This window comes from Rana temporaria, chromosome 2, assembly GCF_905171775.1.
Source record: "Rana temporaria chromosome 2, aRanTem1.1, whole genome shotgun sequence".
NCBI lineage: Eukaryota > Metazoa > Chordata > Amphibia > Anura > Ranidae > Rana > Rana temporaria.
This window is the reverse complement of record NC_053490.1, coordinates 402,214,561-402,241,778: the sequence shown is the minus strand read 5'-3', so window position 1 is coordinate 402,241,778 and position 27,218 is coordinate 402,214,561. Positions and strand designations below refer to the sequence as shown.

Genomic DNA, 27,218 nt, shown 5'->3' with positions numbered 1-27,218 from the left:
TTATTATTTTTTTTATGAACTGATGATTCAAAATTCAATGTGGTTCACCAACAATGGAAAATGTTGCCTCTTTAAATTTCATAAACATTTGTTTGGACTTATACAAGATTGAAAGTTTTATAATTATAGAAATCCTCAAAAAGAAAAAAAAAAAGGATTTTTATTTTTAAATCATGAAATACTATATATATATCATAAATAACAAAATATAGTTATTTCACTTCAAATTTTCATTGAACCACTTGCCTTTGCACCCTTCATCCACCACTTGCTTCTGCACAACTCATTCACTGCCCACCTGTGTACCCCTCCTCAGCTGCCCCCTCCACTCCACTCTAGTCATAACTCTGCTCTGCACCCCTTGTTCACAGCTTCCATCACACACAGAGATCCACGGTCCTGCTCAGTTACTGGGAAATCGTGGGTGCCCGGCAGACAACGCGGCCGCAGGGCACGCGCATCGGGTTCAGGCCCGGATTTACTCCCTTTGCCGCCCCAAGGCCGGGTCCTTTAATGCCGCCCCCGCCGCACACTATCCGCCACACACTGGGAAGAGGGGGGGGGGGCTGCTGCCGAAAATGACATTGAGAATCAGGGGGGGGGGGGGGGGTTTTGCCAAAAATGACATTGATCATTGGGGGGTGCTGCTGCCGAAAATGACATTGAGAACCAGGGGGGGGGGGTATTGCTCCTGCACCATCCGTGACATGACAGGGGGGAACTCCCGAAATGAAAGTGAAAGTGTCCTCTCTGCTGCAGTGCCACCCCTGCACCCACTGCCACCCCGAGGCCTGGCCTTGTTGGCCTTGTCTGAAATCCGGCCCTGATCGGGTTCCCGCGTTTTTTTCCTGAATAGCTTCCTTTACCTCAGTACAGTCCCCCTTCACTTACCTCATCCTTCGATTTTGCTTTTAAATGTCCTTATTTCTTCTGAGAAATCCTCACTTCCTGTTCTTCTGTCTGTAACTACACACCGTAATGTGAGGCTTTCTCCCTGGTGTGAAGTGTCATGCTTGCCCCCTCCCTTGGACTACGGGAGAGTCAGGACGCTCTCTACGTTGCAGATAGAGAAAGGAGCTGTGTGTTAGTGGGTGTCCTGACTCTCCATTAGTCCAAGGGAGGGGGCGAGCACAACACTCCACACCAGGGAGAAAGCCTTGCATTACTGTGTGGAGTTACAGACAGAAAAACAGGAAGTGAGGATTTCTCAGAAGAAATAAGGACATTTAAAAGCAAAATCGAAGAATGAGGTAAGTGAAGGAGGACTGCACTAAGGTAAAGGAAGCTATTTAGGGGAAACAAAATTGTACCTTTACAACCCCTTTAAGCAGGATTTGACGAACACTACTTGAACCGAACCTGGGCAGATTTGTTCATTCTCTATAATTTTCAAATCCTTAACAATGCAAAAGTGAGTGTTGTGTACTAAATTCTGTAAATGTTACTCTAGTTTGCAAAAGGGCTGATTTACTAAAAGTACAACTAAAGGCAAACCTTTTTTTTTGTTGTTTTGGATAGAGTGGAGAGGGAACATAAGTTGTGACTATAAAAGATTGGTCGTAGTGGTAAGATTAACACGTTCGTAATAACCATTTGCAACAAAAGGAAGGGTTAACAGATGTTGATATAATTCTTGTATAATCAAATCCTGCCTACCCCAATTGGGTTCAAGCTGCAAGCAGGGGTTGATCATCTAAAGTGTAACTTCCGCTCATCTGATTCCCCCCCCCCTCCAGTGCCACAATTGGCACCTTTCGGGGGGAGGGGGGACAGGATACCTATCTGTGACAGGTATCCTTTCCCACTTCCAGGAGTCCGGCCGCGGCCAGCGCCCTGTGACGTCACCGCGGAGCTCCATTCTCTTCCTCCCCTGGACCGCCGGACCAATAGAAGAGAGGAGCGGGGCTTCGCGCATGCGCAGTAGGGTTCCCGGTAAATAAAGCCGAAAGGCTACACTGCCGGGTACCCTTACCCGCAATGGCGGTGGCAGCATCCGACAGCTGATGGAAACATCATCTGCGGTTCCGACATCAAGGGACTCCAGAACAGGTAAGTGTCCATTTATTAAAAGCCAACAGCTGCAGTATGTGTAACTGCTGGCTTTTAATTTTTTTTTCCCGGAGCACCCCTTTAACTAATTTTACAAGGAACAACAAATGTAGTGATAGGTGATAAACCATACCAAAAACTCAGATTTAACCCTTAGCGGTATCCCCGGGCGTGACTCGGGGTTGTTTTCCTATGCTAGGATCGGTATCCCCGAGTCACGCTTGGGGTAGATGTGCAGAGCGTGCAGCGGCGCGGCTTACCTTTCGCAGCATCCACAGACAAGTTACTTACCTTGTCCCTGGATCCTGCGATGCATCCCTGCTGTGTGAGCGAGCGGGACCTCGCACGATTCACAGTGTCCCCGTGTGCCGCCAATTGCAATATGAGCCATCAGTAATGTCCCCTGTCCTGTAATTTAGGATATAATTTCTCAGTTACCCTATGGCCCTATCGGACATAAGGTGACCCTAGACATAACAGTTATTAGAGACGCTGGCACAGGAGTACCCCTCATCCTTCCAAAGTCTCTGTTTGTCCCGGGTCATTCCGTTACACTAGTATACTGCCAATATCCACAGCTCATGCCTCGTACACGCGACCATTTTTTCCCGTCGGAAAAACTGTGTTGAGAGTTTTTGGCTGGGAATTCTGACTGTGTGTATGCTCCATTGGACTTTTTCCCACAGGAAAACCTGACGGGGAAAAAAAAGAGAGCAGGATCTCTTTTTTCCTGTCAGGAAAAAATCCTATCTGGAAAAGCGTTCGTCTGTATGCTTTTCCGATGGGAAAAAAAACGTGCATGTTTGATGCATGCTCTGGAACATAGAACTTAATTTTTCATAGTCTTTTACGTCACCACGTTCTTGGCAGTCTAAAGTTCAGCGGATTTTTGTGTGACGGTGTGTATGCAAGGCAGGCATTAGAGGAATTCCGTCAGGAAAACCATCGTTTTTTTTTTTTCGACTGGAAAACTGCTTGTGTGTACGGGGCACTGAAAGAACCCTAACTATATACCATTTAACGGATAATGATTTCCTTTTCCTGTAATTTACTTAAGAGGAAGAAGCAGTTAAACTTGAACAGACAATTTGGTGGAAGATCATAAATCTCTCCGCATATGACCTCGGGGGGCTCTGACTAATACAGTACAATATCGAAAATATGCTGTCTACCACGTCCTGTAAATTATCTGCCTTTCAACACGCGACTTGACTATACCTGCACATTAACGGATACTTCATAACATTTTACCTTGGAGGCTTTGGTGAACTTTCAATGCTCTGCAAAAAGAAAAAAGAAAACGGCCCCCTTGCTCTTTTCTGTAATGAGTAATTCAGGCTAATGTGATGTTTGTGCATTATAAAAACATACATACAGTTGTGGTGATAATGCTTCATACATTACTGGTGTCATTTAAATGTGACTTTTGTAGGTACCTTAAAAAAAAATGACCGACCAATGGGGGTCACATGATCGCTGTTTTTTTTCTGCGCCCCAGGCCTACAGACCATAATACAGTGATGCCGGGGCTGGGCGGGAAGTTGTTAATTATCCAGATTCTATTTTCCAGATCAGCCCAGATTTGCTTTCTTGCTGTGTGGCAGACAGCTCATGTTGTAGAAACAGTGTTCAAAGGGGCTTATAGTCGTTTAAAAAAAAATGATATTCTTAAGACATTATGATATCTATGTGGGCACACATTTACATATAGCATATTTTTCTGGATTGTTCTTTCATACCCTTACTGTGCTTCTGTATTGATCATTGTGGAAATGATATTTAGTAACTTACCTACACAAGTTGCTGCTCTCCCACTCCAGTTTTTGCTGTCCATGCAGGTTACAACTCTGTCTCCTTTTAGCTGGTAGCCAGGTGAGCAATAATATTCACATCTGGAGTTAAAGTATGCCCCATCTGTACACTTAAACCCTCCATTTACAGGCATCGTGAGAGGTTGACATCTTTTTTCTAAACATAAACATAAAAAATGCATGTCATATATGCTTTTTAGTAAACAAAATGGCCCTAAAGCAGTATTAAACCCAAAGGCGAAAATATAATTTCTTGTAGCATACCAGCCCTTAAAGTGGATGTAAGCCCAAATGTTTTAATTTTTTTAAATTAAGGCTTGTACCTTGTGCAGTATGGGATTTCATGTCATCTGTGCCCAGTCTTGCTACAAAGAGTTAATCCAGCTCTGAGCAGTCCTCTTATCTTTTTTCAGTGAGATAAAACTGACACAGAGAAATTAAGCCTCGTACACACAACAGAGAAACTCGACGGGCGAAACACATCGTTTTCCTCGTCGAGTTCCTTGTTAGGCTGTCGAGGAACTCGACAAGCCAATTTTCTCTATTCCCATCAAGGAAATAGAGAACATGCCCTCTTTTTGGCTCGTCGAGTTTCTGGACAGTTTCCTCGACGAAAATGTACACACGACTTTCCTCGGCAAAAAAAAATCTCCCAGCAAGTTTCTTGCTGGTTTTTGCCGATAAACTCGGTCGTGTGTACGAGGCCTAAGAGTCAGTTCTTCCCCCTTGCTGTCAGTGACAGGTGATTTCCTTATCTCATGCACAAGCCTGAGAGGCATTTGGTGTACTTCCCACACCCCCTCCTTTCTTCTCCAGCTCTCCCAGGATTGGCTGCTCCATACCTCAGCATGATTGGGCATGCTGAAGTCACGTGGTGACTTTTCTGGGTTTTGACCAGATGTTAGTGATCATAGCAGAAGTTCAGTGTAAGAAATACACAGGAGAAAATACATGTTGACAAGGTGAGTGTAGAGGTGGGCGGGGAGCCTACTGACATCATGACTCCACCCACCAAGCTCCGGAGAACAGACCCACCCACAAAATCTGTAGTTTTTCAGGTCTCATAACAGACAGAGGGGAGACATTTGACAGGTAAGGATACATGCAGGAGGCATCTATATCCTTATAGATAACCACTATGGCAGTAGTTTAGGATGAGAGTGGGTTTACATCCACATTAAATGTAATGGCTGCATTTGTTTACTTTTTAGTCTTTTTTCCCAGTATTTTCATTTGCTGATCCCCCCAGTTGCACCCTTCCTGTCTTAGAGTGTCTCCACCCTGGATGAAGGAGCAATGCAGGCACCTCAGGACAATCTGGGGACGGAGAGTGTGCACTAGTAGATTTAGATAAACTTGACTAACAAATTGAAGCTGAACTCTGGCTAACATACTTTTTTTCCCCGTTTGGGATAAAGGTTTTTTATGAATAGAAGCTGGCCATGTAAGCAGTGTTAAATGGTTTATCTCAACCCTCCAAGTGCCACTTTTGCTGGACAGCTTGGTCTGTCAAAGGAAGTTGAAAAATAACAGGCTTACTGACCTGATCCCCGGGTTAAAATAAAGAAAAAAAGCTTTAAAAAAGAACAACTTAATGCAACCACTACATCTAAGAATTTGTAAGCGGCAATAAAATATTTTTTTGTTTTTGGGTTTAATACCACTTTAAGGCTTTGAGCACATGCGCTCGAGATGCAGTATTAATTCATAGATCATTAACATACGACTGAAGACTCCTGTATAGCAGTCTAAACATTTACAGAATCCACTTACTATGTGATGTACAAACCTCATAAAGTATACAAATAAACTTCCTTTACTTTCTCTTGTGCCTCGTTTCCACTGAGCGGATCGGTTCGGTACGGTACGCTATTTTGGGTGTTTCCATTATGAAAGTGTGCCATAAAACCGAACCGTACTGCACCATTCTGGGTCCTGCTTCAGATGTGGGGCCATAGAAAATGGAATGGTTTGGTTAGGGCGGAGCTACAATACATTCCACTGATTGGTGGACACGCTAGGCATTTTTTCTAAACCCTGTATTGCCCCTGACGGTCTGATTTGCAGTGGAAATGCTCACCAGAATAGACCGGACCATTTTAACTGTTCCAAACTGTACCGACCCGAACCGTTACGCTCAGTGGAAATGAGGCATTAGTGAGCCAAGTTGTCCTTCATTTGTGTCTTAACATACAGTTGTATTCAAAATTATTCAACCCCCACTGAAATTGATTGTTTTGCCCAGTTTGACATTGATTTTGATCATCCTGTCATCCTGCTTACAATTAAATCAAAGATGCACGTGTAGGTCAGACAAATATAACATAACAATTATAATGAAATAACCACAAATGTCTTTTCTGTGCTCACATCATTATCAGTTTTATTCAACCCCCAATTGACATTCAATCTTAGTACTTAGTACAACATCCTTTTACAGTTATAACAGCTTTTAAACTTGAAGCATAGCTTGACACAAGTGTCTTGCAGCGATCTACGGGTATCTTCGCCCATTCGTCATGGGCAAAAGCCTCCAGTTCAGTCACATTCTTAGGCTTGCGCACTGCAACTGCTTTCTTTAAGTCCCACCAGAGGTTCTCAATCGGATTTAAGTCTGGTGACTGCGATGGCCACTCCAAAATGTTCCAGCCTTTAATCTGCAACCATGCTCTAGTGGACTTGGAGGTATGCTTGGGATCATTGTCCTGTTGAAAGGTCCAACGTCTCCCAAGCCTCAGGTTTGTGACGGACTGCATCACATTGTTATCCACTATCTCCTGGTACTGAAGAGAATTCATGGTACCTTGCACACGCTGAAGCTTCCCTGTACCTGCAGAAGCAAAACAGCCCGAAAGCATGATTGACCCCCCGCTATGCTTCACAGTAGGCAAGGTGTTCTTTTCATCATAGGCCTTGTTCTTCCTCCTCCAAACATAGCGTTGATCCATGGGCCCAAACACTTGTAATTTTGTTTCATCAGTCCACAGAACACAATCCCAAAACTTCTTTGGTTTGTCCATATGATTTTTGCATACTGCAGTCGACTCTTCTTATTCTTTGGAGACAGCAAGGGGGTGCGCCGACCACAGTTTATCACAGCTGCTGAGCCCTGACACCATGGTCAGTTTACATGCCACCATCATCTGCAGCTCTCCTGTATCTCCTCTGTCCTCCCCCCTGTATCTGTCAGATTGAGAGAGGGGAGAGGCGGCCGGTCATGTGAGCGCTGAGAGGCGCTCTGAAATAAGTTATAGAATGGCATTTTATTTATAAAGCACATACACAGGGACACCTATCATTAGCCAACAGAGAAGATTGTGTAAAGAGAACAGACTGCTTTGACAACCACTTTAACATTAACATTTGTGTCTTAAACAATTCCCACTCCCACGCACTGCAGCTCACAGTGAGAGGTTCTCAGCAACAAAAGCATTAGATGTGGCCAGGTGCTATTAGACAAGCTACAGGCTTTTGAATCAGCAGTGACAATTGCTGATAGCCACATCTCCTGCAACCTTTTTTAAATCCCACTGTAGTGCAAGCAGGCACAGCCTACATAAGAGTGGCAACTCTGCTTTGCGTTCAGAAGCAGTGCAGCATTGTTAACCCATGATCACAGGAAGCTGCAATAAGTGGACTTCAGTGGCATGCTCAACAGGTATTTTTATTTTTAATGGGAGGCCATTAATATTGTCTTAACCAGAACAGCATCCTGAGCACCAAGCGAGCCCCAGACCCTGGGAAACTGTAGTATGCAAATAGTACATTTTACTGTAAATAGAGCATAACTCTAGACACTGTTTCTCTTTAGTTGTGGATAGCATAGAAAAGAATAAAACAATTCTGAGGTTTGTTATATTTTCTCTCTCTTTCTGTCCCTGTGCCGTCTGTTCAAGCAATATGGAGTGCAGAAGCCACCAGGACAGGAAAGCACAGACAGCAATAAAACATGTTGTCAGAAGCTCTAACCCTTTCATGTCATTACCTTTGTCCCTGTTGGAGGCATTTCCCATTACATCATGCTCTGTAAGGAAGCCTTCTCACTACTCAAGCTGCCCAATAGTATCATAAACACCAATAAAACTAAGCAAGAGCTCCAACCCTCCGCTGCTATATAAAGGATAAATATGTTGGCTGGAGTTAGGCTTAAATTAAATGTATTGCATTTAAAGGGTTAACTAATGCCTTTGCTTGCATCTATCAACTGTGCCTGCTTAGCCACCCCCCTTGAACATTAGGCATTTAGCCAGTGTGCGTCCAATCCTAGCATTTAGTGCGCTCAGGAGTCACAGGTACAACGTTCAGCCTGCTACCTGCAGTCTATAGAAGTCTATGGCAGGCTGACATATGCTGTGGCTGGATGCTGTACCAAGTGGTACTCACATTTAGCGTCCTACGCATTCAGGGATACATGGCTGGAACTCAGATATTCTGTATTCCCGGTACATATCCCTGAATGCATAGGGCCATAAATGCACCACATGGTAAAGTTACAGCCACATCGTATTTCAAGCCTGCCATAGACTTTGACAGGCTGCAGGCAGTGGGGCTGGACTCTGCACCTGTGCCTCCCGAACACACTAAAAGGCCTCACTGGATGCATACGGGCTAAATTCCTGGTATGCAGGGAGGGCTTCTACTTGGTATTAAGACAACGGTACAAGAGTAATACAGTGTGAGGACAAAAGTGGATACCATGGGTAATGAAGGTTTCTCTAGCAGTCTATCCTAGCGTGAACATGTGACAGGTGGGATAGCTTCTTGCAAGAAGAGTTGTTCTCATCACTCTCTACCCCTACAACCTGACTACTACCCCACAACCCCTACCCTTACAACATACTGACACCAACCACTGTCCTACTGACACCAACCTCTGCCCTACACACACCAACTTCTGGTCTACAGACACTGTCCACACACCACCCTCTGCCCTACAGACACTGTCCACACACCACCCTCTGCCCTACAGACACTGTCCACACACCACCCTCTGCCCTACAGACACTGTCCACACACCATCCTCTGCCCTACAGACACTGTCCACGCACCATCCTCTGCCCTACAGGCACTGTCCACACACCATCATTTGCCCTACAGACACTACACCACCCTCTGCCCTACAGACACTGCCCACACTACCCTCTGCCCTACAGACACTGTCCACACACCATCCTCTGCCCTACAGACACTGTCCACACACCATCCTCTGCCCTACATACACTGTCCACACACCATCCTCTGCCCTACAGGCACTGTCCACACACCATCCTCTGCCCTACATACACTGTCCACACACCATCCTCTGCCCTACATACACTGTCCACACACCATCCTCTGCCCTACAGACACTGTTCACACACCATCCTCTGCCCTACATACACTGTCCACACACCATCCTCTGCCCTACAGACACTGTTCACACACCATCCTCTGCCCTACAGGCACTGTCCACACACCATCCTCTGCCCTACAGACACTGTTCACACACCATTCCTTACTATTTAGTTAGGCCATGCTAGTTAATTTCATTCAAGAAATAAGGTAGCCGAACCCTGGTGATCTTTGATCTTTTTCATGTTGTTCAGATAGATCTCTGCCTCTCAAAGGTTGCCTACCCCTGCTGTAAAACATGTTAACCAGAAACCTAGAGCTCCACCTACTGACTGGATAAAATACTACATAAAATTCATATATAAAATGTCATAGTTACTGAAAAAAGGAAAATATTTTTATAATGTGTGTTATTTTTAGTCCTGTGAAAAATAACTAATGAAAATACATACAGCAACAACTATAGATTGATTTTTTTTTTCTTTTACAATAAGCTATTGCATAGTAATGCTAAACACAAAAACATCTTTTGTAACCTTGTTATAGATCAGTTTTTCCCGAGAACAGTTAAAAACACTGCTAGACTAATTCACATATAAAACACTGTACTCAAAATGAGATATATTGTTCTTTGTTCATCTAATGTCTATGCGTGCATTTAGAATGGACAAACTAAAGAACTGAATTATTTTTTGTTCTCAGCTAAAAGCTAAAAATTAAATCCATAGAAATAAATGAATAGTAAAAATAAAACTTGATGTGTAAAGAAGAGGTCAAAAGTACAGAACGAAAAGTGGAAACAGGATACTTACGTTTACATACGTACTTGCCAGACCAGCGTTTATCTGCCTGGCAGACAACTTCAGATGCTCCACTTAGTTCATAGCCTTTCTGACAGTAGATGTTGCACCGAGTCCCTTTCACAGTTTTATAATAGGAGCGGGAAGGGCTAGAACAGGTGGCATGTCCGTTTTTAACCTTGATGGGAGAGCACCATGGGGAATCTGAGAAAATATCATTCAAATGCTATGTAAAGTCACACAGACACGTAAACACTAATAAACATTAATATAGTTGAATACAAATTAGAAAGCATTTAAACAACATAAATCAGCAATATGTGACTGTTTTCAGAAAATTAAAACAAAAAATGTTTGTGTGAATAAAAAGTGTGCTCATTAGCAATATGAATGTACTATTCAATCTATCTTTACTTGCAGATTAAACATGAATTACTGCTACACATATGAGGCCATGCTTTTTTATTGAAGACTTCAGTCATTGCAAAACCTGCATGATGTCATTTTGACAGGTCCTCTTTGCTGCAAAATAAGGTCATTGCCAAATCTTTATGAAGCCATAAAGGCTGGTCCAATTTACTGGCTGTTTCATTTACTCCTTTGCTATTATGATGTCATGATGACAGGCTCTCTTTGATATTGCCTCAAGTCACTGCAACATACACTATATCGTCAAAAGTATTGGGACTCCTGCCTTTACACGCACATGAGCTTTAGTTGCACCCCAGTCTTAGTCGGTAGGATTTAATGTTAAGTTGGCTCACCCTTTGCAGCTATCGCAGCTTCAACTGTTCTGGGAAGGCTGTCCACAAGGTTTAGGAGTGTGTCTATAGGAATGTTTGACCATTCTTCCAAAAGCGCATTTGTGAGGTCCGGATTTGATGTTGGACAAGAAGGCCTGGCTAGCAGTCTCCGCTTTATCCCAAAGGTGTTCTATCAGGTTGAGGTCAGGACTCTGTGCAGGCCAGTCAAATTCCTGCACCCCAAACTTGCTCATCCATGCCTTTAGGGAGCTTGCTTTGTGCACTGGTCCGAATCATTTGGTAGATTATGGAGTGGAGTTGTTTTTCAGGGGTTAAGCTTGGCCCCTCGGTTCCAGTGAAGGGAACTCTTAAGGTGTATGCATATCAAGACATTTTGGACAATATCATGCTCCATTACATTACACTACATTACACAGCACCCTGCACCCCTTTACATTACACACACCCCCACAGCTCTGGACGCCGGTATGTTACACAGGCATCCCCCCTAACAGTTCTGGACCCCCTGCATGTTAAACCGACCCCTATACAGTACAGACCCCCCTACAGTGCAGACACCCCCACAGTGCAGTGCAGTCCTTCCCTGTGGCCATCAGATCCCGTCTGCGGTCCAGCAGGCAACACGCCTTGTCAGCAGGTCAGTTCCAAAACCCGAATCAAAACATCAATGCCAATGATGCCATTGTCTGCTGTCCCCAGGGACAGATCCAATCCAGAGATCGTTATAAAGTGCGATCTCTGGATCTGTCCCTGAGGACGGCAGACAATGCAAAGTATGGGCCATGCCTTGTATTGACAGTGTCTCCCCATCTCACTCTGATGTCTCCCTCATAGCAGCTCCAGTCCAGCTCTCCACTTCCCTGACCGTGACACGATCTGTCCAAAATTGTGGGATCTGCTCACACCTAAGTGATTGACACCTCTGTGCCCTAGGTACGCCCCTGGAAAGACGACCGTTTTTAAAAAAAAATTTCCATTGATACATGTTCCCTCGGGCAAGACCCGTGTTCTCAAAGACGTTTTCACAGGCATACTATAGACACCCAGCAGGTACAATATTTAAAGGAATTTTTCATATATATTTTTTTTTATTTAAGCATCATTAAAATCACTGCTCCTGCATCAGTTCCTTTAAATATTGTACCTGCTGGGTGTCTATAGTATGCCTGTGATAACGTCTTTAAATAGCACAATCACCTGCCTGCCAGTAAATTAGAAAGAACTGATCTAGCTAAACTATACAGTGTATAAATATATGTACAACACCTGGGATGTATACATATCCTCTACACACTGTAACATTAACTGACTAGCCTACCTGCCTTCCTGCCTGCTCTATCTACCTGCAAAAAATGACACTCTCTCTGTCTCTCTCTGTCCCTGTTAACTGCCGCAACACACTACACAAGGCCGCCCTGCAAGCGGCCTTTTATAGTGTGGGGCGTGTACTAAACCCCCTGAGCCATAATTGGCATTTGGCGCGAACAACCCGTTTTGTTCGTATTTCGACGAACGATCGAACATACGATGTTTGAGTCGAACGTGAGTTTGACTCGAATACGAAGCTCATCCCTACTGGATACTAAGCATTACTCTCAGTGATTTCCTGTGATATTTTATGTTTGTACACTCACCCTAGTGTTTTAGAGGGGTTGAGGCAAAGATCAGAGGCCCCATCCTAATCAGCGGCTACTACGGGGGTAACACTGCATAAGCTAATGTAGTAATCTACCAATTGCCACTAGTTATAGAAATCATCAGTGGTGGCTGGTGCTCAAAGTTTTTTGGGGGGGCGCAAACAAACGGAAAAAAAAACAATTGTAGCCACTGTGCCCATCAAACGCAGCTACTGTGCCCATCAAACGCAGCCATTGTGCCCATCAAACACAGTCACTGTGCCCATCAAACGCAGCCACTGTGCCATGCCATCAATTGTCGCCACTGTGCCATCAATTGTCGTCACTGTGCCATGCCGTCAATTGTCGCCACTGTGCCATCAATTATTGCCACTGTGCCCATCAATTGTCACCACTGTGCCATGCCAAATGCAGCCACTGTGCCATTAAACGCAGCCACTGTGCCATGTCATCAAATGCAGCCACTGTGCCATCAATTGTTACCACTGTGCCATCAATTGTCGCCACTGTGCCCATCAATTGTCACCACTGTGACATGCCAAACAGAGCCACTGTGCCATGCCATCAAACGCAGCCACTGTGTCATCAATTGTTACCACTGTGCCATCAATTGTCGCCACTGTGCCCATCAATTGTCACCACTGTGCCCACCAATTGTCACCTCTGTGCCCATCAATTGTCGCCACTGTGCCCATCAACTGTCGCCACTGTACTCATCAACTGTCACCACTGTGCCCTGTAAAATGCTGCCAGATTGCCCCCATGCCCGGCACTTACCTTTCCTTTCAGCCATCCTCCTTCCACAGTCCCTCGATGTCTTCTCCCGCCCTCAATGACGCTTCAGCCAATCAGGTTACCAGTAGCCAGAACCAGTGAACCTGATTGTCTGAGACGTCTGTCAGTGTTAGCCAGGGAACGCACCCCCCGTGCATCCCCTGGTTAACTATTTGGAGGCCGCTGGCTTTGATAGGCACTTCCAAAACCAACCAGCTGCCGTTATTCAGATGGCCGGCGCTCACCAGGGGGCCGGCCATCTTAATAGTGGGCGGCAGCAACAATACATAGATTCGTGCAATGCATGAATCTATGTATTGTATACGGTGGCGGTGCAGGAGAGAGAGGGGGTGGCGCTCCTGCGCCCTCTATGGACGCACCGCCACTGGTTTACTAAACTAAGTTAAGGTCAACATCCAACATAATTGAACCCGACACTGCCAGATAAATTTGATCTGTTCTAAAGGCCATACGTTTTTGCAGTATGATTTTTTTAGCCTTCCTGAAAGGTCTGAACACATATATGTATTGCTATAAAACAATGCTGACTGTAGTGGAAAATTCTGAACACCTGTAACCTATATTCATAGGACTGCTAGGCTAACTGTGATCATTAGGGATGGCCTGCTGATCAAAGGATCTCTTTTATGTTTGACAAATGTATCCAAGCCTTGCACACAAACAAGAAATCAGCTGCAGCACATCTGGTTTGCATGACGTTATAATTTAATGAGGAATGATATTGGAGGACATGATCTGATAACATTTAACACAGTACATTTATTAGGAAGTAGATATTATTTTAACAATATTCAGTATTTTTATCTCTTAAATGTTTGCTCTTAATTGTGATTGCACAGGAGACACAAGCCATACAGTCTATCTGATAGATGTTGCCATTACATACACAAATTAATGTAATAAATCTATTAGGCTATGTTTTTAAAGAAACTGTGGGTCTATCTATGATTTATATAGTAGCTTACTACTATCGTGTATTTATTAATATGTTTTTTTTTTTTTTCATAGAAATCCCCAGCTTTTTTATCATGTGTTTTAAAGATTGATGCTTTTTTTCACTTTGCTCCTGGACTGTTAAATTTAGCAGCGAATACCTTGATTGATTGATTGATTATATATATATATATATATATATATATATATATATATATATATATATATATATATATATATATATATATATATATATATTCTCTATATAAAGAGAGAAAGTGTTTTTTTCAGATATTAGGAATACATTATATTTCATATTTTTTTAATTTCCTAAATGAATGTTGCATTGGTATGAAATATGTTTCTCAATCTGTTTTACCAAGTTATTTTTTAGGAAAGCTTCAGGTACACTTTACTGCATCTGCTGTGTGGGTAAACCGCAGCACATCAGTGTGAAAGCAGCCCTATACTATTATGCCCAGTGTATTGCTTCACACTGACCTGAGGATCTCTTCTTATCTGCTGCTGGCACCACTCTGGAGACCGCTCGCTGGGATAAGAGGCGGAGTACAGTTGGTATTACTACGCATGAGACAGGAAACAGCACTACAGAGGAGACATCGGCTTATGAGGCTCTTGCTCCCTGCTACAGCTCCAACTTTACAGTCCCTCTGCATTGCACTCTGATGCTCTGGGATGGTGGGTCAGCAAGCCCAGGCCACGATCTACCAGTCACCTTTCCGTGATCTACTGGTAGGTTGCTGACCCCCAATCTAGACCATTCCATTGTGGCTCTGGCTGTATGTTGAGGGTCGTTGTCCTGCTGGAAGGTGAACCTCCACCCCAGTCTCAAGTCTTTTGCAGACTCTAAAAGGTTTTCTAATAAGATTGCCCTGTATTTGGCTTCATTCATCTTCCCATCAACTCTGAACAGCTTCGCCGTCCCTGCTGAAGAAAAGCACCCCCACAACATGCTGCTGCTTCCACCACCATGTTTCACGGTGGGGATGGTGTGTTCAGGGTGATGTGCAGGGTTAGTTTTCCATCACACATAGCATTTTGCTTAACCTCCACCCCAGTCTCAAGTCTTTTGCAGACTACAACATGGTTTTCTACTACGATTTCCCTGTATTTGGCTTCATCCATCTTCCCATGAACTCTGACCAGCTTCGCCATCCCCGCTGAATAAAAGCATCCCCACAACATGCTGCTGCCACCACCATGTTTCACGGTGGGAATGGTGTGTTCAGGGTGATGTGCAAGGTTAGTTTTCCATCACACATAGCGTTTTGCTTAGGCCAAAAAAAACTATTTTGTTCTCATCTGACCAGAGCATCTTCTTCCCCATGTTTGCTGTGTCCCCCACATGGCTTCTCGCAAACTGCAAACTGGCTTTCTTATGGCTATCTTCTTGCCACTCTTCCATAAAGGCCAGATTTGGGGTGTGCACGACTAATAGTTGTCCTGTGGACAGATTCTTCCACCTGAGCTGTGGATCTCTGCAGCTCCTCCAGAGTTACCATGGGCCTCTTGGTTGCTTCTCTGATGCTCTCCTTGTCAGTTTAGGTGGATGACCATGCCTTGTTAGGTTTGCAGTTGTGCCATACTCTTTCCATTTTCAGATGATGGATTGAACAGTGCTCCATGAGATGTTCAAAGCTTGGGATATTTTTTTATAACCTAACCCTGCTCTAAAATTCTCCACAACCTTAATCCCTGACCTGTCTGGTGTGTTCCTTGGCCTTCATGATGCTGTTAGTTCACTAAGGTTCCCTAACACACCTCTGGGGGCTTCACAGAACAGCTGTATTTATACTGGGGTTAAATTACACTCAGGTGGACAATATTTACTAATTAGGTGACTTCCGAAGGTAATTGGTTCCATTAGATTTTAGTTAGGGTTTTGGGGGCCGAATACAAATGCACACCACACTTTTCAGATATTTATTTGTAAAAAATGTTTAAAACCATTTATCGTTTTCCTTCCACTTCACAATTATGTGCCACTTTGTGTTGAACCAAAATAAAAAGTTTTGGTTGCACTAGGGCAGTGGTCTCAAAGTACCGGCCCGCGGGCCATTTGCGGCCCGCGGACCAGTTATAAATGGCCCTCAGGCAGGGTGGAAGTGAGGGGAGCAAAAAAATAAAATAAAAAACATTTTTTTTTTTTTTTTTTTTTTTTTGAGCTGGTGCCATCTGGTGGTGAGCCGTTGGTATTACAAGTTATTACCACCAGATGTGAGCTGGCGCCATCTGGTGGTGGCCGTTGGTATTACAAGTTAAGCATTACAAGTTAAACAGCAATTCTAATGTCATTTTACACTATTTTCACTGCCATATTCTTCCCTCTAATTAGAACCCCCAAACATTATATATATTTTTTATCCTAACACCCTAGAGAATAAAATAGCGATCATTGCAATACTTTCTGTTACGCCGTATTTGCGCAGCGGTCTTACAAGCGCACTTTTTTGGGACAAAATTACACTTTTTTTAATTAAAAAATAAGACAACAGTAAAGTTATCCCCATTTTTTTTAATATTATGAAAGATAATGTTACGCCGAGTAAATTCATACCCAACATGTCACGCTTCAAAATTGTGTCCGCTTGTGGAATGCCGACAAACTTTTTTACCCTTTAAAATCTTCATAGGCGACGTTTAAAAAAATCTACATGTTGCATGTTTTAAGTTACAGAGGAGCTAGAATTATTGCTCTCACTCTACCAATCGCGGCGATACCTCACATGTGTGGTTTGAACACCGTTTACATATGCGGGCGCTGCTCACGTATGTGTTCGCTTCTGCGCGCAAGCTCGTCGGGACGGGGTGCGTTTTCTGGCTCCTAACTTTTTTAGCTGGCTCCTAGATTCCAAGCAAATTTGTCAAACCCTGACTTACACCAGTGCTGGTGGTAATAATGCGCTCGCTGACACCAGTGCTGGGGGGTTAATAATGTGCTCGCTCAGTGGCGTCACTAGGGTTGGTGTCACCTGGTGCGGTAAAATATGGTGTCACCCCCCCCCCCCCCCCCCCAATAAAAAAATTCAAATATTTTTTACCCTACTGTTTTCTCTCTGTTCTCCTTTCTTCCCCTTTTCTCTCTCTCCCTATCCATCTTTCTTGTTCGTTCTATCCCTTCTTCTTTCTCTCCATTTTTCTTTGTCCCCTCCCCCCACCTCTCTTTCTCCAGAACCGGAATTCAGAATTCTCAGGAGCCTATAGGCCAGGGGCGTACCTCTGCATCCTTCAATATCTTTTTGTTACTACTGTGTACCCCTCTCCACAACTGCACCTCTGGACCACTTTACATTACACAGCCCCCTGCACCACTGGACCCCTTTACATTACACAGCCGCCTGCACCTCTGCACCCCTTTACATCACATAGCCCCCTGCACCTTTGGACCCTTTTACACTACACAGCCCTCTGCACCCCTTTACATTACACAGCACCCTGCACCTCTGGACCATTTTACATTACACAGCACCCTGCATCACTGCACCCCTTTTACATTACACAGCCGCCTGCACCTCTGCACCCCTTTACATCACATAGCCCCCTGCACCTCTGGACCCTTTTACACTACACAGCCCTCTGCACCCCTTTACATTACACAGCACCCTGCACCTCTGGACCCCTTTACATTACACAGCACCCTGCATCACTGGCCCCCTTTACATCTCATAGCCCCCTGCACCTCTGGACCCTTTTACATTACACAACACCCTGCATCACTGCACCCCTTTTACATTACACAGCCACCTGCACCTCTGGTCATGTCAGCTAAAAAAAAAAAAAAAAAAAAAAAAAATTTTTTTTTTTTTTTTTTTTTAAATCGGGATGGTGTCACCCCTCTAGTGGGTGTCACCCGGTGCGGCCCGCACCCCCCGCACCCCCCTAGCAACGCCACTGTGCTCGCTGACACCAGTACTGTTGTTTTTGAAGTTTGATAGTTTGCATGCGGCCCCCCATGGCATATGAAAACTTGTCTTGTGGCCCTCAGGTAATTTGAGTTTGAGACCCCTGCACTAGGGCTTCAAGTTATGGTGCCTGGACATTAATTTTATGCTCTGGACATGTACAACAGTTAGGATAAAAGGCAACAAATAAAAAAAACTCCTCTTTTTAATTAGGTTTTATTTAGGAGAGTTTGGTTTTATTAGCGCACCTTTCAATATCTACTGTAATTATAAGTTACATTTAAAAAATACAGAAAATAATGTATTTTTTAGTCTTTTTTTTTAAACTTCTTTATTGTAACTGCCACTAAAAAGATTTCATCTTGTTTACTTTGCAGCTGTACTTCCTAGAGACTCTGATAGAGTCTAATCTTGTGGGATTACTTGTTATTATGTGCATTTCTTCAACTCAATGCCGACTGGGAATACATTTGTTATATGTGTGGAACATTTTTTTTGTGATTCTCTTCTTTTAAAAATATGAAAATAGCAGAACACAGCATAATGATAACAGAAATGATTGTTAAAAGTACAGCACGCTATCCGTTCTAGTACAGAGCAATCTTGTCTGAAATGTATTAGCAGCTGAAAAGGCATTGAACACTCTGGGCCGGATTCAGATAGGTTAGCGGATCTTTAGATCCGCGTAACCTATCTGATTTACGATCCGCCACCGCAAGTTTTTGAGGCGAGTGCTTATGTCAGAAAGCACTTACCTCAAAACTTGCGGCGGCGTATCATAAATCTCCCGGTGGAATTCAAATTCCGCGGCTAGGGGGCGTCTACAATATAAATCAGGCGCGTCCCCACGCCGATCCAACAGTGCATGCGCCGTCCACCATTTTTCCCAGCGTGCATTGCTCCAAATGACGTCGCTAGGACGTCATTGGTTTCGGCGTGAGCGTAACTTGCATCCAGCCGTATTCTGAATCGACTTATGCAAACGACGTAAAAATTCAAAACTCGGCGCGGGAACGACAGCCATACTTAACATAGGATACCCCTCACATAGCAGGGGAAAAAACCGAACGCAAGCGACGTAAAAAAAAAGCGGCGGGCGTTCGTTTCTGAATCGGCGGAAATCCTCATTTGCATATTCGTCGCATAAAAGACACGGAAGCGCCACCTAGCGGCTGGCCTGGAATTGCAGCCTAAGATCCGACGATGTAAGTCACTTACACCTGTCGGATCTTAGGGATATCTATGCGTAACTGATTCTATGAATCAGTCGCATAGATACGACCGGCCGGCCTTAGGCCCCATACAGACGAGGGGACATGTCCGATGAAAACGGTCCGCGGACCGTTTTCATCGGACATGTCCGCTCGGAGATTTCGGTCTGATGGCTGTACACACCGCGCCGTCCGTGGACATATCCCAGTGCGCATGCTCCAAATTACGCCGCAAAGACCTATTGGTTTTGACGTGAACGTAAATTATGCCCAGCCCCATACACGGACGACTTACGCAAACAACATAACATTTTCAAAATTCGACGCGGGACCGACGTCCATACTTAACATTGGCTAGGCCAGCTTTTTGTTGGAATAACTTTACGCCTGAAAACGCCTTATGTAAACGGCGTATCTTTACTGCGACGGGCAAGCGTACGTTCATGAATAGGCGTATCTCGCTGATTTACGCATTCTAGGTGTAAATCAGCGTTCACGCCCCTAGCGGCCGGCCGAAATAGACAGCTAAGATACGACGGTGCAGGCCTACTGATACGCCGGCTTAACTCTTTCTGAATCTGGCTGAAAGTGTCCTTAATTGTGGACTCAAGAACCATAGTAAGCCTACATTTCAATGCAAAATTGTTATTTCCTGGAAAAGAGAAGTCTGGAAATCTGGGAACCCTATGTGGGTGCCCTGCTGCTAGAGGGAAAAATGTGGAGCCACAACACAGAGGGAAAATGTTCATAAATGTTGTATATAGCATCTAAATGTGAAGAACAAGATGTAAACTGGAGGCTGTAAATGCATTACTTAAAATGTAAGAGTTTACTACTGGTATATGTAAGGTACAGGGGTGTAAGCCAAATTACCCTGTGTATGGAAGTGCCCAAAAGACAATTAAAAAATATACATTTAAAATATGACATAAATATGAAATGAAGTAGGAAAGAACAACCTGAAAAAAGATAACATCATAAATAAAACAGTGATGGTTCTAAGTATGCTGCAGAATTCCAGCAGGTCTTAGTAAGCTAGTAGTTTAATGACAGCCAATCAAAGCATGCAGATTAAGCAAAGCATTCACCTCTGTAGCGGTATCTAGAGTATGCATATACATCCTCATCATCTTCCAGTGGTGAATACCCCCCCGATCCTAAAAGAAAGGAAATAAAAAAATATGGCAGAGAAAAAAAAAATGTTGAAGCAGCGGTGAAATTATTAAAATAAGCAGTGTTCTTAGAAATTAAGCCAGTGCATTAAAGGTTATTTCAAGCAACATTTTTAGTTTATTCTTTAAAGCGGAACTTCACCTGAAAAGGAATGTTTCGCTTTATCTCCTCCTCTCCCACTTTTTAAATGTATTTTTCAGGGAGTGGGTACCTAAATTTGATAGACAATTTGAATGCAAGTTCACCCCACCCCTCCTCCTCCGCCTGCAACCTTATGCGACTCACACATACGCAGCGGGGAGCTTACTGGGATGCTTCCCACAGTAAACATGGCAGTTCTGGGGAACAGAAGACCAGTGAAGAACCAGCCCAGTAGAGGACAAAACTGGGTACCTGTATTTGTAGCTGCTGACTTTTAATTTATTTTAAACAGACTTAAGACCATCTTTATAGCTGAACTCCAGGCAGGTAAAAAAGACGTCAATGTAATCTTGTGATTCCTGTATATACCTGCACAGTAAGGGCCCTTTCCCACGTACGGATCCCGTGAGGATCCGTACCGTTAACACCCGCTTGCTCAGCGGGGATCTCTCTGTTGATCCCCGCTGAGCCGGCAGATGACAAGGCGGTCCCTGCACACTGTTCAGGGACTGCCCTGTCAGATCTCCGCTCTCCCCCATGGGGGGATCCGATCAACACGGACCGTCTGTCCGCGTTCACCCAATTCGATCTGCAGACTGATGGAAAAATAGGATTTTCTTCCGGAAATTTCCCAATGGGATCACTTTCTCTGTTGACTTAGCTATTACCAGGGATTCATTCACTTTGAAGGGACTTCCTCTTACTTTCTGCTGTGGCTTTGGGACAGAAAAGTGAAGGGAAATCTCCACAATGGGACAGAGATGGCCAGAAAAAAAATAAACTGACAGGAGTAAAACCCCCCCTTTTACACTATCCAAAATGAAAAAAAAAAAAAATTTTGCCTGTAGCTCTACGCAATAGAGATTATGCCTTTAAATTGCTTGGGATTCAAACATCACCTAAGATATACTTAATTTTTGTTTTTTTAGTTTACCCTTTAACCACGACAGATATGGTTGGGTGCTACATTGGTGGATTGCATATTTAAACCCAACCAAACATATACTGGGCAGAATAAGGGCTGAACTGGGTAAACTTTGGTTAGTAAGTATTATCCAACCAAGAAAAATGGGGGTTGAAAAGTAAATTCCAGACTTTTGGCACCTACTGCAGTACTCACACAGCCAGTGTGATATTGCACCATGTTATAGTTTAGTATAGTGCGTTTAGCATTATTTATTATTTATTATTTCAGCATTATAGTAAGTGCTCTAATATAAAACCGGTTAATGTGAATTCTTAATTCATTAAAGTATTTCCATTAGAGCCAAATCTTTTAGGGTTTTGCAGCTTCACCCGTAACCAACAATCATTAGCATTTTACATGAACCCTTAAAAAGCACAGAAACATAACAGCGTCAGCAATTATGCAATACCTCTTTATTGTTAACAATATCTTCTTCACTGTTTAGTGACAATCATAATAGCTTTATAGATCCCAAGTACACAGGCCATTGTTTCTGACCCATGACTAAACACAAATGTAGAACAGTAGTAGTTTATGGGCTAATGATAGTATTCATGAATGGGAAACATCCTGCCACTAAAGTAAATCCTTTCAATATTAGTCCACAATTGTACAATATGGGGCAGTCAACTCGTGGATAACAAAGAGATAGACTGGAGGCGATTTATGATAAATTGCTTTATCTAGCATAATGTGAACTTGTGGTCACCCCATGCACACTAAATCATTTAAATATTCTGAGCAGTGAAAGCATTTAAAACAAGTTCTCATTCATCCCTGTATCAATAAACATTGAGGAAAAATCCATTTAAGTTAACACAGGAACTGGAATCTTAGCCTTTTTCTGCGGAGAGCACATCTTGGCAACCTACCAGTCATATAGTCCTCTAATGTAAACAAATAGCACATGTTTCTAATCTGTTAGGCCCCTTGAGCATTCGATGGGCAGTGCCCAGGCCACACTGCCTGAAGTCTTTCAAAACCTACAGCAGGCTGCGTCTGAAAAGGCTGAATGCTGTACCTAGAGGTACTTGGGCGTAGTACCCATGCATTCAAGGACAAATGACCATTATGCAGGTCTTCTGTGTTCCAGGCATTCGCCCCTGAACACAAAAGGGCACTAAATGTGAGTGTCACTTAGTAAAGCATTTAGCCCATCCAACTGCCGCCTGATATAGACGTTGACAGACCTCAGGCAGTGAGACTGGATGCTGTACCTGTCTTGAGACTAGAGCACTAAATCTCCAGGAGGGAATGTAGAGTAGGGTCCTTAGAAACCAACCGAAACTCAGAGCTTTTGTTGTGCACTTTGAGAATAAATAACTTTACATTAAAAGAAGCTAGAGAGATGAGTAATAACTTTTTTTAACACCCTTTTACTGCTTATAACAAATGTCAATGTTTTAATCTTGTCAGGGCTAGGCTCCTGCTATTTACGAGCAGCTCTTTTCTTTCAGTGCACAGAGGCTGCTCAGCTATCAGTTAATTAACAGCCACACTTTGATTCCACAGTGACTCACCTGGTTACCATTACCTGCCTCAATTGTCCAGCCTACAGACAACCCCTTTTGGCAATATAAACAGCTTTGCTCATTTTCTCCATGCCCTTGCGTGGTCTATGACCTCCAGTGTGTTCCTGTGTGTGACTTGGCCTGACTGACTTCTCTTCCAATACCTGTTCCTGTTTTTGCTTCTTACTACACTGACTTATGGCTTCCTGGCCTCGGCTCGTCTGATTACCAGCTCTGGCATCCAAACCCTGGCTTTTGTTTTTGACTACATTTCTGAACTGTGTTATTTTTGCCATTTCATTAAGGGTGTGATTTTAACTGCATTTTCTGTCCCAGTCTGGTTTATGGTTCCTGACAAATGTAAATGTTCTGGGTACAGGTTCACTCAACTCTTAGGACTACAAAGGCAAGCCTTGATCATGCTAGTTTGTGATCAAGACAAATAAGAGTTCAAATCACTTAGAATTGGCTTGATTATCTCTTTGAAATTCCATATGAATACTTTCCATACCGCATGTTCTGACTATGTTACAACCCACCTTGAAGAACTGTGAGCTTTTGCCTACCATGGTATATTTCCATTATACAGTACCTGTAACCTTCTTCAAAAACAGATCTGAAAACAGATCTGGCCATCTATCGTCTTGCAACATTGCTTGCAACAGCAGGAGATATTCATACCAAAGTATCTGATTCTTTCTGCTACATTCCCCAGTATATAAAATAACATATAAAAACCCAGTAGAGAGATTGGGGCCCATGGGACTTCTTTCAACACATGTGTAGATCCAAGAACTTAGGGGGTAATCCACAAAAGAGATACGCCGTCATATCCCTGTTTCTATCTTTGGAACTGATCCACAGAATCAGTTTCCAAGAGATAGACAGAAGATCCGACATGTGTAATTGAATTACACTGTCGGATCTTAAGGATGCAATTCTAGGCTGCCCGCTAGGTGGCGAGGCCATTGCGGCCAGCCTAGAATATGCAAATGAACACTCCACACATGAACGTTCCGACGGGCCCGTCGCGCTAATTCTACGTCGTTTACGTCGAGTTACGCCATGTAAAAATAGGGCTGAGTCCTATTTGACTAAGCCCTATTAGGTATGGACGTTGTTCCCGCGTCGAAAATTCAAACTCTACGTCGTTTGCGTAAGACGTCCATGAATGGCGCTGGACGCCATTTACATTACCGTCTAAGCAAATGACGTCGGAGCGACATCTGTTAGCACAATGCACGTCGGGTAATTTACCCGACAGAGCATGCGCAGTACGTCCGGCGCGGGAGCGCGCCTAATTTAAATGGGAATCGCCCATTTGTATTAGGAACGCCTTGCGCCGGACGGAGTTAAGTTACACAGCCGAAAATTTCCAGGTAAGTGCTTTGTGGATCGGCACCTAACTTGGGAGATTTGCGGCAGTGTAACTTAACTCTGAAAAGTTAAGTTGCGCTCGGCGGCTGTGGATCTGGCTCTTAATCACAAATATCTCATCATTGGAGTTCTTGAGATGTTTAGAACAAGTTGGGTGGTTTAACTTTTTAATAGCTGCCAAAAAAAATATTTTCTGTTTTTGGCAGACAAAACATTTAAGTTTAGCAGCATCAGACTCTACATGAACTTAGTTAAAATAAATAACATATACAAGACCATATTATTTCATCAGTTAAATGCTAATTAATAATTAGAGTAAAAGCTTGACAATAAACATACAATAAAAGTTATATATTTTTTTTATTCCTGGGAAATTCTTACAATTACAGATTGTTTATCCCAATTTGTTAATGTGAATATTTAATGAAATATATTACATCTAAATAATAAACATAACATTAGGCATTTTGAGAATCACTGTAATTAATTCTAATGTATATCTTATTCAATATGCCTTATGCAAAGAGCAAGCAAAAATTACCCGTGGCAACCAGATTATGGATTAACTAAAAGATACATTTTGATTGATTGCCATAGGTAACTGCACTTTGCTTTTTAAACTTTCTAAATAAGCCCATAGTATTGGAAATGATAAATCCTAAATCTGAAAAAAACAATGTAAACCAAGATTCAACACTCCAGCAACTTCACTCTGCAATATCTGACAGAAGGAAAGAAAATCATTTGGATTCAGCTGGAAACAAACAGACCTGAAACAACAATCAGTGTCAATTTGCATAAAAATAAAAATTTGATATATCCGAGTATATTCAAAATAAGACTGTTGCTCTGTCACGTTCATCCTTTTATATTCAGACTACACAAACCACACAATTACAGTGTCTGGATCACATCAAATGCAGAAGGAAATAAGAGGATAGTGATTAGTGACGAGATTTGTAAAGAATAGTAATTCAGACACATGCAACAATAGACTCTGGTTGTTCAGTATGAAGAAATCTGTTGGAGATTGCCTTCATCTTCAGCAGAATCATGACTTTCTACTGAAAAGATAGCTACACTAGCTGGGTATCTCCAGTCCAGTAATGCATGCAACTGGATGTGCCAGTGAGGAATTAAAGTAGAATAAATGGCACATTGTTTAATGCATAGTATTTAAATGGAATGTACACATAACCGCTCTTACATCTTTTCCACTCTGCCACTTATCTGGTCAGCCACTCTAATGCATTATAAAAGGATTCATAGGTGTGTGCACTGGGTGTGCCGGATGTGTGCCTAATCATCCTATGTGCATTAGCATTATTGCTTTGTTTGCCAGGAGGAAGATGGGAAAGATCTAGAGTCTGATCAGCTCTGCCATAACAGATTAGTGATTTTGTACTTCTCTTTCACTGTGCCGGTGTTCTAACAATATGGTTCCTGTATTGGATAGGGTCCGGCCTGGACTGTGCAGGCACAGTGCTTGCGCAGTCGGAGGCCACGGAAATCTCCGAGCCTGAACAGCCTGAACAACTGTTCATCAGCTGTAGACGGAGCATGAGTAATGAACACGGCGCTCACTCCTGATGCTCGGGGCTTGTTATACACGCCGCTCTCTGCAGCTAGGGGCAGATGCTTTTCCCAAAGGGATGGCCAGTGCTTTATGATGGGCAGTGCTTTTCTCAAATGGGTGGATGCTTTTCTCAAATGCGTGCATGTATGGTTATACATTCAACACAAAACACTGCTCAATTTGACATCCGGAAAAATGGAAAGAAACTGCGCAAAAAAAATTCGGAAAGAAGAGAAAAGAAAACCTGCAACGTAGTCACAGTGTGATCCCTCCAGGTGCTGCGATTACCATATAAACAATAAATACAAGAGATAAACATAAGAAAAATTTAAATCGCGCTACCTCAACCACCCTTCTTGCCAAACGCAAACGTATGCAAGTGGGTGATCTATAGTAATATAAGTGAATGGCTGGCTGCTATGTCAAAAAGTGACCTGTAATAGCCACTAGGGTGCAACAGGCAGCCACCTCAAAATCCCTCAACAATCGTAGTGATAGTGATTTACAAGACAAATAAACAAAAGTCCCAAACAAAACCAGAAAACACTTAGATCAAGAAAAACATCAACTGAATATGAGTTTTGGCTCTGAATGAATTAATAGACAGTCCAAAATATTAACAGTAGAAAGTCCATTAGATAGCAGGTAGTATGTCAAACACCTGTGCATGTGTGCCACATTACAGATAGTTGTAAACGTGTCCAAAAGAAAAAAGTGACATCTCCTCCACCAGACTTTTAGATTGGCCTTTTACCGAATTCCCACGATCCCTTATGACAGGGGATCAAAAACAGCATATAATAGGTCCCAATCTCGCAGTTTCAGATATGCAATCCTGATGGATCTCATTCTCCAAGGAATTTCAGCAGTATCAATGCCCACCATGTAAGAAACAGTGACAGCTCCACATAGTGCATTAAATGTGTAAAAATGTATTTAAAAAGTTAAAAATGCACTCACAGTTATGCAGTTTAAAATTTGCCTTGAATCAAATGTGCCGGCCGGTACACAAAACTCTCAGGCACCCGTCCACTGGGGGAACGTTAGGAGTTTCTTGGGTGACGACAGCGCGCCCTACGCCCGTTTCGTAAAAAACATACTTCTTCCAATTTTTATTGTTTCCCCAGTTTGTCTCATGGGAGTTTTAAAACCAAATAAGTCCCAAAGATTCAGGGTTACTTTTAGGTCTTAGAGATCTTAGAGATCTTTTCCCCAACTG

The 27,218-nt window shown here is 43.1% G+C and overlaps 1 protein-coding gene across 2 annotated transcripts in view; it reads right to left on the bottom strand.

Moving 5' to 3' along the window:
* The window catches only part of SRPX (sushi repeat containing protein X-linked), a 138,807-nt gene that overhangs the window by 49,874 nt on the left and 61,715 nt on the right, over positions 1-27,218 (bottom strand). Inside the window, exons 2-4 of one of the 2 annotated variants that reach the window (XM_040338122.1) lie at positions 20,343-20,411; positions 10,004-10,195; positions 3,841-4,017 (exon numbers count right to left, since the gene is read on the bottom strand). In XM_040338122.1, coding sequence (XP_040194056.1) covers positions 3,841-4,017; positions 10,004-10,195; positions 20,343-20,411 — 438 coding nt within the window. The remainder of the gene's footprint in view (positions 1-3,840; positions 4,018-10,003; positions 10,196-20,342; positions 20,412-27,218) is intronic. The other variant, XM_040338123.1, reaches the window with a different exon arrangement.